The 17,674-nt window shown below is 42.4% G+C and overlaps 1 protein-coding gene across 3 annotated transcripts in view; it reads left to right on the forward strand.

Annotated features, from left to right (window-relative positions):
• Window positions 1-17,674, forward strand: part of TNXB (tenascin XB) — a 54,777-nt gene that overhangs the window by 17,870 nt on the left and 19,233 nt on the right. For 2 of the 3 annotated variants that reach the window (XM_069944239.1, XM_069944240.1), the window contains exons 4-12: window positions 228-352; window positions 718-868; window positions 2,109-2,372; window positions 5,079-7,625; window positions 10,469-10,549; window positions 11,794-12,084; window positions 14,808-15,092; window positions 15,625-15,897; window positions 16,403-16,675. In XM_069944239.1, coding sequence (XP_069800340.1) covers window positions 228-352; window positions 718-868; window positions 2,109-2,372; window positions 5,079-7,625; window positions 10,469-10,549; window positions 11,794-12,084; window positions 14,808-15,092; window positions 15,625-15,897; window positions 16,403-16,675 — 4,290 coding nt within the window. The remainder of the gene's footprint in view (window positions 1-227; window positions 353-717; window positions 869-2,108; window positions 2,373-5,078; window positions 7,626-10,468; window positions 10,550-11,793; window positions 12,085-14,807; window positions 15,093-15,624; window positions 15,898-16,402; window positions 16,676-17,674) is intronic. The other variant, XM_069944242.1, reaches the window with a different exon arrangement.

Here is a 17,674-nt window from a genome sequence, read left to right on the forward strand (position 1 = left end):
AGTTATAGGTTGTAGCTGAGTTTGAAGAGATGGGTTTTCAGGTTACTTTTGAAGGACTTGATGGTGGATGAGAGCCGGACGTGTCGGGTTAGTGAGTTCCAGAGTATGGGGGAGGCTCAGGCAAAGTCTTGGAGGCGGTTGTGTGAGGTACATGTCTCAATGGAGTACATGTCTCAAAAATCACGATCAACCCATAAAAGAGTTATTATGCTTTGAATGTCTTGTAGAGGCAATAGAAATATTTGAGGTCACCGGCTTTCACGTGATTTCACAAGAAGAGTCGTCAATCACCTTGGAGTGGGACCAGCCTCCGTCTGCCCCTGACTCTTATGACATAATTTTCAAAGCCAAGGTAAGTCAATAAGTATTCGACCAAACTTTCTAGTGGAAATCAGGGCCGCCATGAGGGAATTACAGGTGGTAATGCTGTGATGGGCTTAAGAAAAAGACTAAAAAATCGGCCCACATTCACATCTATTGCCCACTATTGTTCTGTTTATAATGGCCCAACTAAATATATTGCCAATAAAGATATAAGTAAGCTGAACCTCAATGGGGGCCCATATGTATCAAACATCCCCTTCCCTATTAATGTGTCTGAGTTATATGTCTCTATTGATGGCATATCTAGTCATAAAATTTACATAAAACTTTTTTTAAGGGGTATTTTTTGATGACTATTTTTTACTAATGTATCCTCCAAATGATTCAATACAGAAGGAAAATGGTGTTATATCCAATAACATTGATGGTATTTTGACCACATATCGTCAGACCGGCCTTGCTCCAGGAGAAGAATATATCATAAACATCCAACCTCGGAAAGTCTCAACCCTAGGGCCCGAAACATCTATAACAGCCAAAACAAGTGAGTACAGCATGGACATGAGTCATTATATGCGGAAAAGAATGATGGGGTGCAACAAAGAAAGCAACAGAACGCAGCCCCAAACATAAGCTTTGTACAACGTGCCAATGTGACATAAGCCAGGACCTGTATTTCTCATTGTCAGGCTAATTAGTAAAAGGCAATGTGTTCCATAGTTAAATCTTTATTGGTGGAAATATTGGATCCATCCAAAATAGTTTGGATCGGCCTCTTAGGCTTTCGGAAAAATATATGAATGAAGCAAAACAGGAGAAAATATTTGGACATCGAAAGACTCACATGTTGGCCACCTGAAGCTGTGTATGGAGGCCTCGTGACTCACCCCCGAGACATGATGTCGGGAAGAGAAGGTTCAGGCATCTTAGATTTCATCCAACAGGAGTTCTCACCGACACTACAGCCCCCACCAGGCATAAGTGATCCAATCCTTACGACCACATTCAATATCTTAGGTGGTGCTCTGCCTGTAGGACAGTCCGTTCATAACACACTGGAAGGCATTGCGTCTCCACGTTCCTGTTGATATGCTGTTTGGACATTGAATGAATCCTCAATGGAGGAGCCTCAAGCTTTGAGATTGGGAGAGCATATGGCCTGGTGCATAGAGCTGGTGGTACATATGTAGGCTATGAATGGCTCCTCTCTAAGAAGAGATGGGGTACAACTCTGTCCACTTTAGATAGCCATGCAGCAATGCCCCTCATTCATGCCATGATCCCAACCAGGACCCATATGTATGTGTATTTCAGAGAGATCCTACTTTTGGTGGCAAAATAATGTTCAGGAGGGAAAAATTAGAAATGAACTATTGTTGTCTGAACCATCCACCAGCATAAACGTATAAATAGGGCAGTCAATAAGTTAAACTTGTGTCACATCAACAAAGAAGACTAACAATGGTTAATAGAATGGACTCCATCATACATGTTAGTTTGTTGGCCAGTTCTGCCAAAATGGTTGGCTTTGGTCAACATTAATCCAATGTGTATGGCCAACTGTAGGCTTTAGAGCGCTCATTAACTCGCCCATCCTGTAATGATATTGAGGTGGCTGTGCTGACTTAATCCCATTCTACACAGCAAAGGTGTAAATTAGTAAAAGGCTGCCTTTTTGTTTGTACAAACTTGACTAGAAAGTTCTGCTCAAGTAGGTTTGGCCAGATGACGTATACAATCTCCATTCTCACCTAAGATTGCCTTTCCTGTATCCCTTCTTTTAGAGATTGAGACGCCACGTGGTCTTCGCGTGGCCTCAGTCACCTTTTCTGCTCTATTCCTAAGATGGGAAAGGCCTCAGTCTCTTCCTGATCGATATATTGTGACCATTATTCACCCCAATGGGAAGGAGAGGAAGCTGAGGGTCCCTGGAAAGGGAGATAGGATCAAAGTAACCGGCCTGGATGACAACACGGAATACAGAGTCCTTCTGAGGGCTGAAAAAGGACAGGAACAGAGCCAAGATACCGAGACCACCGGAACTACAGGTGAAACGGGGGCCTTAGAGGGGACGGGTGAGATTCACAACAAGTGTGCAATGCATGGGTGTTACCAATGAGTGTGTGACTGCTGGGTGATACATAACCACAAGATAGAGACAAGTCAGGAGAGGGCCTGAGACTTGAGAGTCACAAATGATACATTAACCTTATATAACTCATCTTTCTGTTTCCAGGACAATTCATCAGAATTCTTAAAGGACATTTCGGACAAGGCTAACCGTCTAATTGACTTTTCTTTGCAGATCTTCATTTACAGGCCTGGAAGTTTTAACCACTACCCATAATACATTACAAAAAGTTGAATATGTATATTGCCAGTGAGATAAATGAGATAAGTTTATGTACTTGCTTTATGTCGGGGAACCCTGCTAGCAAAAAAGGTATTGTCCAAAGCTTTACAGTAAAATTACTTAAAGAGAAACTATCAGCAGGTTAAAAGAATACCTATAGGGCACTGAAGATTAAGGTAAGTTTATTACCTCCATCCTCAGCAACAATTCTGCGATATTAAGAGTTTAATCTATCAGACAATATGTTGTTTTGGTGCACTGGGGTCGGGACTACTGCACTGACGTGCACCTGCTGCACCACCCCTGGGTTGGCCAGCTCTGCTGATACACATTAGCAGGGGAGGGCCAGCCAGGGGGAAGATTGGCTCACTAGGGACGGCAAGCAACAAAACAGCACATTTGCATATGGACTAAACCCTTAATATCACAAAAAACGGCACAAAGGATGGTGGTAAGAAATTTACCTTCATCCTGAAGATGAAATGCTTCAAATCTGCTGATACTTTCCCTTTTATAGGTCTAACAAGGGAACAATAAATATTATAATTACGCTCAATGTTGTCCATATAAGAGAGGGGGCTCCATACCAATGATCAATGCTGCCCACGACAGAAGGTGTTTTTTTGTAATGTTCTTTGAATCTATTCAGGATATCAAAAGTCATTGATGATGAGGTGGTGCATCTAGGAAGCAAGGTGTGGAAGCCTGATTGATTCTCATGATATGCAAAAGAACAATCCAGAGACACCATCAGAGTCTCAACGTAGTGAGCTAGCCAGACCTTCCTCAGGGAAGGAACAACCAAGCCAAGGAATGTCTCTAGTCAAGGAAACCACCCAAGCAAGGTATCCATCCACAGACCGCTGTTTCGGGGTGTTTGCCCCTCATCAGTGTGGAGTAGAATTCTGGCTAATGGGAGCAATACTAGTAAGTGCACGCGTCTCTTTGCATGCACTTACTAGCATTGCTCCCACTAGCTAGAATCCTACTCCACACCGATGAGGGGCAAATACCCCAAAACAGCTGTCTGTGGATGGATACCTTGCTTGGGTGGTTTCCTTGACTGGAGACATTCCTTGGCTTGGTTGTTCCTTCCCTGAGGAAGGTCTGGCTTGCTCACTATGTTGAGACTCTGATGGTGTCTCTGGAGTGTTCTTTTGCATATTTGATTTCCCAAGGGGCAATGTCCTAGAATACACTAACGTCAAGACCTGTGATGGTGTCTCTGTGATGTTTTTGGTTGATCCCCCTGAGGTCAACCAGCGTCTCTTTGATTCTCATGATATACAGAAACATAAAGAGTCAGATATCTGCATCATATATTGTTGTGGGCAACATTGAGAACTCAAATAATCTGAAGAGATTGTACTCACCAAACCCTTATGCATGAAAACCATGTTCAATCCTAAGGCCCTATTACACGGAAGGATTGTTGGCCATATTCGCCCCACATTGGCTGCTACGGGTGATAATAGTCCCGTGTAATAAAAATCAACGATCAGCCGACATGAACGATGTCGGCTGATTGTTGCTGTTGTTTGTCTTTCAACATGTTGAAAGACAAACGACTGTGATAGCAGCGATCTGCTGCCGCCGCCCCATGGGGTAGGAGCGGCGGCAGCAGACTGCCGCTATTCCCTATGGGCTGCCCGGACAATCGAGTGATCACCCGGGCAGCACACGCGGACTCCCTTGCAGTTACCCGCTTGCCGCTGCCGCATGTTATACAGAGGAGCGAGGAGCAAACGAACACTGACAGCGTGCGTTTGCTCCTCCATTCGCCCCATGTAATAGGGGTTTTAGTGAGTCAAATGTAAACATCTACTCTACTGGCTATCTCAATGGTAATGGTCTTTAATTGCAGTGGGTCCTGATGGGAATCAAACCTAAGCAGACATATCCACCATATTGGTTTGTTCGGTGATAATGAGCAGAACAATATGGTACATAGAATTGTGACCAGGATACACTGCGATTGGAGACTGTTTCCATACACAGCTGATTGCATACCATGTAAAATAATTTAGTAAGCGTAAAACCTTTCTGGTTGTTGCATCCTACACTACATGATGCAGGTCTCTTTGTTTCTGTATACATTATTTGGCACTGCTAGGTTTTTTTTTAAAATAGCCAATGGTTCCAGAAGATCAGTAGATCCAGTAAAGCTGTACATTTCCTAAATCAAAATAAATTTTCTTACAGCAGTTTCATCAAGACTAATACAGAAATTGTATTATAATTTTTTTTTTTAGGAATACGTGTCTGTTTCACCTGACAAGGTGCGGTAACATGACTTCGAACTTTAAGTATTGTTATTTTTCTCTATATCACTTTTGTAGTCTCACCCTTGAGTTTTTGCCACCAGGATAACTCTCATCTTCTTAATTTGGTGCTTTATTAGCTGGAGAAGAAAAGAAAACGGTGACTGTGGTGGAGAAACGCATAGTACACGGACCAGTCGAGATCTCTCACACACTCGATACTTCAGTCAATTTAGAGTCTTCAAAACAGGGAAAGGAATATCCCCCTACGTTGCCTAGAAAGGAGCTCCCAAATTTAAGGGAACACAAAGAAGAAACAGATATAGAAACAATTACAGATAAACAAGAAGACATTAATGTCCTACACACCCGAAAAACCATCATCACGACTATATATGAAACGCATCAGACCAAAGGAAGCCGAGTAGATACCTACCACGAACATGAAGACTTCGAGTATCCCTTAAAAATGCCAACAAATGGAGAAGATGGAGATGTGATCACTAGCATGAGGGGAGAGGAGGATATAGTAAAGGTAAAGCCATTGGACAAGAAGGGCAATTTACCAAGTACCAAAGTGGATAGAGTGATAATCAAAAGGAACCACTCACATTTTGAACCATCAAAAATCAAAATCCCTGTTCACTTGTATGAGGGAGAACCAGAAGTATCAGAAGAAGTACACACAATCACTAGGGTCAATACTAAAAGTCGTATTTCAGGCGGCGGAAGGTTGCCAGATACGTCCACCGTTGCCAAAAAGCTGTTGGAGTATGAGTCCTTGAAACCAAAAGTTGTAGGTAAACCCGCTACAAGTAATTCAGAGAGTGTACCACAGAGAGACAATCTTCCCCATAAAGTGACATATTCTGCACATGAGAATACGAATACGATGGATATTATAAAAACTGGAATTACCACAGAAACATCAACAGAAAGTTATTTAGAGCCTGTAAAATTAGGTGTTAAAGAAGATGAAGACACAGATGATCTCACTGACCCAACAAAATCCAGAAAACACATCACAACACTAGTCAGGGTAAATAAAGTTGTTAACATTACCAAAAAAAAGGTTGGCGGTAGGGAGGAGAACAATGATATGTATAATGAGACGACGGAAGGACGTGCACGTCAACCACCACCGTCATCAAAACCCAAGAACCAATCTAAAATATGGAGTCCCCAAATAAAGGCAGTAATTGAGAACCTGCCTGAGAAATTATCTATATATAATGGGACATTTATTCAGCGATTAGAAAGTTACCTTCGAGCCACTTCTTACCCTCTTCGGGGCAACCAAACAGTTGAATCTGTGGCCAGGGCAATTTTTCTATACTTGGTAAAATGGAAACCTCATAATTTTACAGATATGGTGTATGATCGTCTCCCTCAAAAGACACCCGGAGCCACCACAGAACCAGAGTCTGTAGGGGAATCTCGATTACAAGGCACCAAGACTGATAATAGAATGAAGTATGGTGAAAGCGGTGAATCACAGGAGCAGGACAGTTTGGTGAGAAGGCCAGATTCAGCTAGAACAGTCTCCATTGTTCCTAGTATAGATACTTTAGGAAGGGTTGAAGCTGCTGGGGATATAAATGTTCCAGTGATAGTAACGGTAGATAAATATAGGGTTGTCTCGAAAGAGGTAGATGACAATCTGATTAGGATTGGTAGTGCCCCTGCCTCAAAAGATAACATAAACAGTGAAGATGATGTAGACTCGTCCAGAACGTCGAAACCAACAGCCGATAAAATTACTGTACCAAAAAAGAAAGTACCACCTTCTAAAAAGGTCACTATACCAAAGCAAAGAGCAGAAGATAGAACAGGAAAGCAAACACTGATAGACAGGTCAAATATTCAAGTAGAAACTGGGACAATTTCATCAGAATATGAAATTTCAAGGAGAACTGTTTTGGAAAGCACCAGTAAAGAAACCAAAGAGAAGAAACATCCTGGCTCTAGAACAGGAAGTGATGCATTGAAAGTTGATGATGTACTTAGGGAGCATGGAGATACACTGGAACATGGCACTGGTGAACCTTCGCTGGGTCAAAAAATTGATCAAACTACAGAGAAATTGCAAGAACATCCACAGCCTCAAAGCAAGCCATTACAAGAAAAACCAGGTGGACGTCGTGTTCCTCCTAGGACTCAACCAAGTGACTCTAGAAAAAAATTCCCCCAGAAACCACCTAAAGTCCATGAGGTAGAACAGGAAAGAACTATACACAATGCACCAGTAGATAGAATTGTGCCAGAATTGAGTCAGATTCCGACACAAGAGACAACACAAGTAACTGAAGAGACTTACAGGACAGAAGACAAGTCTTCAGTGATCAACCAAATCCCAGGATTTGAAGAAGAGACAGGCCCCATACAAAGTCCTATTGTTCCAAAGTTTCCAAGCCCTGGTGCTCAAGGAAGGCCCAGCATACAGCAAAGAAATCCTACTAGCCTTGTAATATCATTAGAAGGTCTTGGGTTTATATGGGACAAGGCGGTAATCATATATAGTCCATGGCCATTACCTGCTGGAACAACTCCTCGTCAAATTGAGGTGGAAAGAGGAGTCAGGCAGGTTGAAATCAGTGATCTAGTCCCGGGAACTAGCTACAGATTTGATCTTCATGGGATGCTGAGGGGCCGTTCATCCAAGTCCTACTCACTGGTGGCTGACACAGGTACTGGGCAACCTAGCTTATAGTAAACATGGGGAGTTTGGGTTGACTGCCTTATCTTTTTACTGGGGTAAGGCCACACATTACCAGATTTGGGAACGATCAGTGTGTCATGGGAGATTGAGTAGATACTTCCACCATCTTAGAGTTTAGCACTGTGTACTACTTCTCATGTTTTCCTTCCCCTTTTACGTTTGATCTTCCCATACATCCGGCTTCTTGTGCTTTCTCATGTTTTGTGATCACATCCCTATTTTGTGTAACTTTTTGTAAATTTAATTTTAACAATTTGGATAGTTTGCGGTTATATTGGCTGCTCCCATCCTATGTCCATATCCATAGACATTACACATCAGAATATATCATTAGGATTAATTTAAGGAGCTAAGTTATCCAACATCCATATTTAACCCCACCTTAAATATACTAACTGGATTCCTCATTTGAAGCCACGTCCTTCCTAACAATCCGATGTTTTGGGCTTTTAGTCCAGTCCATGCCTGTACATTTTGATTTCTTTTAAAATGTGGTCAAGCACTGGGGACAATTACTTTTTCACATATGTGGCATTGATGTAACCTGTCTAATTGCTTGATTATGTTTCCATGACCCCAATGGGGTTCTTAGAGCATTTTTGCCCCCTAAACAGTAGGGTAATTGTTCTAGAAAACCAGTAAAGTTTTTTAATAATGGAGGCACAAACAAACAAACATTTTTAGGAACAGACTTAGTGGCCCCAATGCTAAGAGAGATGACTACTGATCCACCATATTGTTAACAGATCCTCCACTACGGTTGTGTTGATATTTTTCCCAGCTGCACAGTATAGCTCTACTGTGCAGCTCCCTGAGGCTACATCGGGGAAAAAATAGTTTTACCCGTGAGTGGTCCCCCTCCCTGTCAATCATCCCCCGCACAGCACGCTGACAGACAGAGAGCCATGATTAGTCACAGGCGACTCCCCGCCCAGATGACCAGTCGCTTCTAGAGATGAGCGAACCTCGAGCATGTTCGAGTCCAACCGAACCTGAACTTCCAGCATTTGATTAGCGGTGGCTGCTGAACTTGGATAAAGCCCTAAGGCTATGTGGAAATCATGGATATAGTCATTGGCTGTATCCATGTTTTCCAGACAACCTTAGAGCTTTATCCAAGTTCAGCAGCCCCAGCTAATCAAATACCGAACGTTCGGGTTCGGATGGACTCGAACCCGAACCCGGTTAACTCATCTCTAGTCGCTGCCCCTCTCCCGACCCTGCGCGCTGCTGGAATAAAACTACTTTTGCCTGCCCACCACAGCCGCAGCTGGTAGCCTCGGGGAGCTGCACAGTAGATCTAAACTGTACAGCTGGGAACCATATGAGCTGATTGGTTCCCTTTACTACTTAACCTTATCCTTCCTATATACACATTGGATTAGACCCCCTAATATCCACTTCTATCAATATTCCTTAACTTAGGGTGGCCAGAAAGCTGCTTGAGCGATAACAATACTTTCATTTGGTGCTAAACAATGGAATTAAGCTATAAATGGTATTTACAAACAGAAATCCATTGAGCCTTAAAGGGCAATTCCAGTCCGCAGAGCACAGAATTAAAGAATGGGGGAAGCAACAAATATGTCAGCTATATTTCTAGCTGGAAGGAGTGGTTGCCACTTTTCAGTTCCTGCAGTCAGTTCTAAAGGAGTTGTCTGGTTTAGTAAACACCCTCTAAGGATTAATAAAAGAAATTCAAAACTTTTATTAATCATCCACAACAAAGAATAAATACAAAGAGCAGCTCTTCCTTTAGAGGACCTGACATGTCCTTGCATTACATGGATATGCTATTATTGACGTGTAATACTTTATTTGCCCTGTGGGGGCACTGCAGGTAAATCGAATACTTGATGCCACAGTGATCAATCTGTGATCGGATAATAATATTTTCTGTGGGGAATCCTAACTAATGTGAGCGGAAAAATTTTTCTTATCAAGTTTTGATAAGAATAAGTGACAATATGTAGGTGAATGTTACTGGACTGAAGTTGCCCTTTAAATGTTTTTTTTTCTCGGTTATTTTCTGTCTTGTTTTCCGCCAGTCTGTTGCCTTCTCAACCACTCACTGATGAATAACCCCAAAGTTTTACCTCACAGGCCTCTCTCTCCCACTGCCGCTCGCTGTGTGCTCACCGTATGGCCAATGACACCGCGTCTGACCTGCTGATAACGCCTTTACCCTTCAGGCAATGTGAACGCACAAATGTATATATATATATCATATTGTTAAAGAGTGATGAATGCATGTGTATAGGAGACTGGCTGGGTCTATACGTGTGGATATTTTATCCTAAGCATGTGTGTACATTGGCAATAGAGTGTGTGTATATATATGTGTGTGTGTGTGTCTGTGCTGTATACATGTGTGTATGATATATATATGTTAATGACAGACCTATGTATCTTTGCTTTCTGAGCCACTCTGTCATTACCTTTGTATATGTATATTCTATAATATATATGTATATGATTGCAGTATATGTATGATATACATAGGCCTGACACTGGTGTATGTATATATGATATAAAATACTGGTATATATTGTTATGTGTGTTTAATCCTGGGAGATGTATATACATACACAACAATATATGTTCACTGCTTTATGGCATGCCATTGTGCACATGTTCTGCATGTAACGTTACTTGGTTCGGCATGGAGCTATTAGATGTTAATATATCTATACAATATGGGGTGGCATGCTATGGACACGTTATGTATAGAGTAGAGCTATGGTCGTGTGATTTAGGAAAGCTTTTTGAGTTGGGACCTTTGGTTAACATTGGTTTTGCCGTTACTGACAGCTCCGCTAACCACAACCTCTCAGCCGTACCCTGAAGTGACCACCCACCTTCCATATGCAGCTGAAGTCACCACAGCCAAAGGTAATGTGCCAACAGTTCACCTGGGCCATAAGCAATGAACCATTGACCTCTTTATTGGTATCTTCTTTATGTTCCTTCAGTGTTACTTGGTATGTTTCCTCCTCAGTTGTTAAACTCATTTGTAAGTTGTCCTCACCAACAACTAATGGGCTCCGCACCACGGAGGACCATGTTCCAGATTGAGGCACCTCCCCATTGAGGACCATGTTCCAGATTGAGGCACCTCACCTTTGAGGACCGAGTAGACTAACATTGGCCTGATCGTAGTTTTAGCCTCCACCTTCTAAACCGATCAATGTAATGAGTGGAAGATCTACTCTTAGTACCTAAAAAACACATAAAGCCCCTACCATCAACCGTACCCTTGCCTAGTTCAAGGGTCTTTAGATGGCTATACACCATCAATAACTACTGGCTGAACATTGGTTCAGCTAACAGTTATCTCCCTTGATCACCATACACATAAAGGTTTGACCTTGGTGACCGTTCTTGTATTCTCAATGGAGAGAAGAGAAGTAAGCTAACAGTGGCTTATCTTTCGGAGAACAAAAAGGTCTGGTTGTTACATTCTAACATACACGACATATTGGGGGGGGGGTAGTTGTGAGGCTGCCATACATTGTATAGACTTGGCTGGTCCCACCAAAGGCTCCTCTGACACTGCATCCAAACAGCCGCCAACGAGCGCCGATAAACAAGAATGGCACTTGTTTGCTGTGCCTTCACAAGGCACGATAACTTTTTGACTTGAAGTGTATGGGGACCTCTGAGACGGGGCCAGAAGTGTCAGAGGCGGCCAGAAGGGAGAAGAACATTGGAGAGTGTGGACAGGAATGTGTAACGTTTCATTTTTTTTACACATCTATTCATTGCTATAACACGTAGCCGCTGACCGATATTCTTTAGGCAAGATTAAAGGACATGATCAGCCAATGATCGTTATCATCTACCGATTGCTGTCTTTATTACAAGTAACGATAATCTTCTGAATCAGCCTGATTGGGCAGATTATAGCTACTTGTAATAGGGCCCTTACTCACCTCTCCCCATTTGAACCCATGCACTCCCCCCAGTGTGTATATCCATCTGTAGTTTTTCCTTCTAACCCTTCTAAAGCCTACACAGAATTGTCATGGTTATGCTCAGCTCCAATGACCATGTTTTTCTTGAGTAGATGACAATCTTCCATGCCTTTTGCAATTAGGACCAAAAAATATATGTAATAATTTTTTATTTTTTTTTAGCAACAAAAAGACCCCCTGGACCCATTCCTCCAATGGGCGGCCTGCAAGTTCAAGATGTCACAAGTACCAGTGTTACGTTAATATGGAAGGCCCGGCCTAATACTTTTGAGTCCTTCTTAATCCGCTATGAGGATGTGACCGAGAATTTGGGAACAAAAGAGACTACTGTTCCAGGAGACCAAAGAGAGGTGACATTACAGGATCTAACCCAGAACACCAGATACGCCATATCATTGTATGGAATCCGAGGAGGCAAATTATCACGCCCTCTAAAGGAGGAGGTGACTACAGGTATGGAGGATCTTCGGACACCACTAGGTCTGCCCTAGCTGCATGCTACATTGTGTATTTCTACAAATAATGGACGGAAACCTAGAAGTACCATATTACAGTGGTTGTTTCTATCGGTTGTGGTTGCTTAGAGACATGCGTCACCTAGAGTACTGTATATCATCCTACTCCCGTCAGGATCACTGGATCTGATTCTCTAACCTCCCTAGAGATTGCTAGAACGTCGGCTTATTCCAGCTGACTGATACTCACTGATTTATTTTGCAGCACATCTCATGATAAGGAGCCAGGAATTGGCCAAAAACATGATCTATTTTTAAACACTTGGATCCCGAATGAACATCTGCAGATGTAAAGAGCGCGCTATTCCTGAAAATAAATTTCCATGTAAAGTCCTTAGATGCTTCTTCTCATCGCGTCAATGCTTAAATGTGCCACGTTTTGCATTTCTTGTTTCCACAACATATAACTGGTTGCAGGGCACGTAAGTAGAGATGAGCAAACCTACCAAACGCTCTGGTTTCGTCCAAACCTGAACGTTCAGCATTTGACTACCAGTGGCTGGAGAAGTTGGAGGCAGCCCTAGGGCTGTCTGGAAAACATGGCCACATCCTATGGCATCGGTGCTCTTCTGGTGGTCTTCTGCTCATATATGTACCATGAACCAACATTAGGATGGTCTGTTTAATGCAGTATGATGTTGGTTGTATGCTGTCATAATGAGTGATGAGTGTAGATTACTTTTTATTCCAATACTTGAGCATTTTAGTATAGTTGCAGCCTTTTTTTCCTGGACATAAAAGGATTTTCCAGAGATGGTCACTGGATCTGTGGTGTTATCTACCCATGAGATTGTCTAGTTGTATATTAGTGATAGTTCCACCTTCTAATGCTGGGCTCAGTCACGATGCAGTAATACCCTCGTGGTCTTCATGAATCCCGTCTCCAAGATAACTGGGCAGGACGGCGTTGATTAAAGGCGCAGCTAACAAACACATGGGGAATCCCAAAGCCACAACAATGTTATTGTTATCCAGTTTACCAGTAAATAAATAGCTTTGCAATGAGTAATCTCGTAGCAGTCGACAAACAAAATCCGACTTCCATCCGTCTTCTATGGAGAAACCAATATTCACCCACAATGTTTGACCTTTCCCGTTATCGACTGCACATCTTGTACTTATCTTTATCGGATTACGTTAACTAAAATGGGCCAACACGTGACACACTTCCTGACCACACCCAGCACTATGTCAGCCCTGAATAAGTTCCTGATTCTATGTTTCACATTTTTAAGAACCGTGGCTTCTTCATGATGAGATACAGTACTGTATACAATGCCAGTAAGCTGCAGCTAAAGCAAGAAGGAAAATGTAATTGCATCTGCTAAAGCTCTAATTCATCCCTGATCTCCCTCAATGGAGCTTTCCTGTGATCAGTCTACTGCCTATCCGGCCACAATATACACAAGGCTCATACAGCTCTATGTCTTGGATTAGGCCATACCAAAGCCAATAATGTATTGTTTCCCAGGTATGACCCCCGATGATTGTGGTTTATCCCAAACAACAATTGGGTTATATAGAAGGACTTGTATGTTCTATTACAGCGGATAATGTAAACTGTATACCAAGTGGTAGAGAATGCGGCAGATGTTTCCTATAAAGCTCATGCTCACATCTCGGACTCGTTGACTTCAGGCCTGGGCTGATTTATATGCTTCTCCGCTCTCATGGACTCACGTGCAGATAAACTTTATTGGCAGAAACAAATGCAAGTGGTTTTGCCAAAGCATGTATGGCTGAGCGAGCTGTGGCTGGGAGCTTGTACATAAGTGTACATGGACTTATATAAATATATGCTAGGTATGCTATATAGCAAACAATGCTGCTTTCAGATATAACCCACTACACACATATATATATATATATATATTATATAAGGTACAACCTAGCATTTAACTGCTATATAGTACCGCATGATATATTACGGCTGATTACATTAGCTTTCTATTGATTGATAATGGCTGGCAGGTTCTATGTGCCAGTCCCTGCCAGCGTTGCTCGGCACCAGGAAACACAGTTCTAGTTGGCAGCTGACAAGAGGAGGAGGCTGGCATCAGCATGGTACTGACAGGCAATGTAATGGTCTGCATCGAGCTGTGACCATAGAGGAGGAGGCAGGAGAAGGAGTTAAAAGGAGAAAGCAGGGGTGCGGCAATGACCACACGTGGTGCAAGAGGGACCTGCTGTGTGTGTTTGAGAGCTACAGGCCCAGGTTCAGCCATCATGAGAAGGTATGGTCACTTAAGAACATAGAGCGGTATTGGTTAGAGTGTGGAGTAGATAGATGCTTGGAAGCCTTGACGTTGAATGGAGTAAGAGGACTAGTGGGGCAAAAAGGGGAAAGTTGCAAAAACCACTGGTTGGATAATGCTGTGGGCCATGGAAAAGAGAGCGGGTGCTTAACTGGGCCTTCCCGGAGAGATGGACCTGGTGTTTAGGTTTGTTTCCCCCTTTCCTTGACCAGTGGGTTGCTTTCCCAACTCATTGGTGCAGTTGCTTTGGAGAGAGGAACATGATGGAAAGAGGATGGGGCCAACCATGGCTGGTCATTGAACCCATACATATCAGCACAATACATTTTTCACATCTGTGATGGTTAAAAATACTTAATTTTTTTTAGTTTTTAATGTTTTCATTTTCTTTGTCATTTTCATCCAGAGCCTTCTCCAGATAGAGGAACGCCACCCCGTCTTTCCCCACTTTCTGTGTCTGAGGTCCAACCAAATTCCTTCCGTGTGTCATGGGAACCCTTGGATGGAGATTTTGATGCCTATGTTATACAGTATGGACCTCCTGGAGGTCCAGCCAAAGAGGAGACTCTAAGAGGGGACGAGACCACTTACCTCTTCACCGGACTGGTTGCTGAGGTTAACTACACGGTGGAGCTTAGGGGGATTTTAGGAGACAGCTACAGCAAACCGGAGTCAACCTATGTTTTTACAGGTACTTAAGATAAGGTGCTTATCACTTAGTTATAGAAGTTATCAATAGTAGCCACAGATATGTAACGCTATGTTACACTTAAAGTTCTTACTAACACAATAAATGATGACTAGTAGTCACAGATATCTCCAAATGCTGCCATCTAACTAAGTGGTCCAATCACAAACTGGGTATATTTCTCTATATTATATGGACTAATACATTTAAGTTTGATTGCTATAATATCATTCTTGATTTTTGGCACAGTTGTATATGCTGTATTCATTGATCCCATGTTTGTCCCCTGATGAACCTTGGTACTAGCAAGGCAAAACACGTTGGGACATTGGGGTGGATCACTATCTAGTCTCTAGTGACAGGGTCCTCATAACCTGTTTTAATACTGTCTTTTTTGGTTATTTATGTTGGATGGAGCTTAGGAGACAGGGGTAGAGCATCTGTGCCACCATTAGTTGTATCCTCTTTTCATTAATGAATCATAATATCAGTTAAATTTCTGACATTATTCCTTTAATCTCTTTCTAATTCATAGAAAAACCCAAGCCTCCTCGCCTGGAATCAATTTCCGTCTCGGATGTCCGCAGTGATTCGGTCCATCTCACATGGGATGTTTCAGGTGGAGACTTTGATACTTTTCTTCTGTTTTATCGGGATGGAGAAGGACAACCAAGAGAAATTGATCTTGACAACGACTTGAGGTCTTACGATGTGAAGGAACTTAAACCCGGAAAGAAATATAAATTTGTTTTATATGGTTTAACTGGTGGAAAGAAGAGTAAACCAGTGACGGCAGAGACCAGCACAGGTGAGAACTAGTGTAAAGAACGAAAAAACGATGGAGAATATCACCAAGTACAATTCAATTCAGGCGATATCTCATTACCACCACCACTTTTAACATTGAAGCCATCCTGGTGATATCATATTTGCTGTGGGTTAAGCACCATAAAATTCTACATGATCAAATCCCCGGCGATCAGCTGTGGGAAGTGGGCCTAGTTGTACATGTTCCCTACAGTGGCCACTGCAGGAGAAATGTAGTACTACATGTTAGACATTCAAATGAATAGCTGGTTCGCTGAACTGGAAGAAGCCTTACCTTAATTCTATACAACTAATACTGTTGTGAGTCGAGGGGATCCAGTGTTTTCCCACCACTTACCCCCTCTGTTTTGCTGATAATTTGCAGCTAATCCGGTGAGGGACAGTTTAGGGATATCCCTTTACACCCCTAGCCCCCCCACCGTTGCCACTAGGGGACAACCAGTCTTCGATCTTTAAGATGGTTTACACTTGTTTTTTTTTTATAGAAAAGATGATGCCTCCACGTCTGGAATCCTTCTCCGTGTCTGACATCTACAGTGAATCTGTTCGTCTTTCTTGGGAAGTCACCATTGGAGAATTTGACACGTTTCTTCTCATGTACCGGGATGCTGAGGGAAAACCTAAGGAGGTTACTTTGGATAAGCAACAACGCTCCATAGAAGTGGAAAACTTGAAGCCTGCAAAGAGATATAAGTTTATTCTTTATGGAATTTCAGGAGGAAAAAAGAGCAAGGCATCCATAGTCGAGACCACCACAGGTAATAGAGTCACCACAGCAGCTTAATGTGACTGTTTTATAAGCATAATACTATGTGAATTTATGGGAACAAGAGACAGGGAGGTGGTACTATGCGTGCCTACATCATTTACAAGGGGAAGAGAGAGGAGATAGGACTTAGATGGGCCTACATCATTTACAGTCAAAGGCTAGAAGGTAGTATTAACTGTGCCTACATTGTTTACAGGGGGAAACAGGAAAGCAGTACTATCTGTACCTAGATCATTTACAGGGAGTCTGGTAGGTAGTGCTAACTGAGCCTACATCATTTACAGATGGGGACAGAAAGGGAGTACCACCTGTACACAGATCATTTACAGGGAGAGTCTGGTAGGCAGTACTATTTGTATCTATTAAACTAGTGCAAGACAAATAAAGCTTGAGGGCACTCACTATAGCAGACATGACTTTATTCCTTAGCAAAATTTGTATTTGCATGGTAGCAGACAACAACTACGCCAACAACTCCCAAGAACATGACAGCTGTTTCCTCAGTCTTGCGTTTCCTTGGTAGTAAGTAGTTTACCTGAAACAAAGGGGCTGAGGAAGCGCGCTCGTCAAGCAAAACAGCTGTAATGTTCAGAAAAGGTGTTGGTATGTTTTGTATAGCTGTATCTATGTCATTTACAAGGGAAAGCTGGAAAGCAGTATTACTTGTGCCTGCATTGTTTATGGTGAGACACTAAGATGCAGTACTATCTGTTTCTACATCCTTCTGAGGGCTTCATTTTTTACAAGAAGAGAGAGGGAGTTAGCACTATTTGTTTCTACCTCTATTTCAGAAAGGATAGGGAGGTAGTACTATCTGTGCCCATGTCATTTACAGAGTGATAAGGCACCAGTTGCATATGTGCTGACAGAGAGACTATCTTTGAATACATCATCTTGTATTAGCAACGCAGGCCCAACAAAGTGGTCATCACATCTGAAGTGAGTAAAAAAAAGTAATTTTAGAAATTAAACCTTCACTAAAACAATC

The sequence above is a fragment of the Dendropsophus ebraccatus genome, chromosome 10, assembly GCF_027789765.1.
Source record: "Dendropsophus ebraccatus isolate aDenEbr1 chromosome 10, aDenEbr1.pat, whole genome shotgun sequence".
NCBI lineage: Eukaryota > Metazoa > Chordata > Amphibia > Anura > Hylidae > Dendropsophus > Dendropsophus ebraccatus.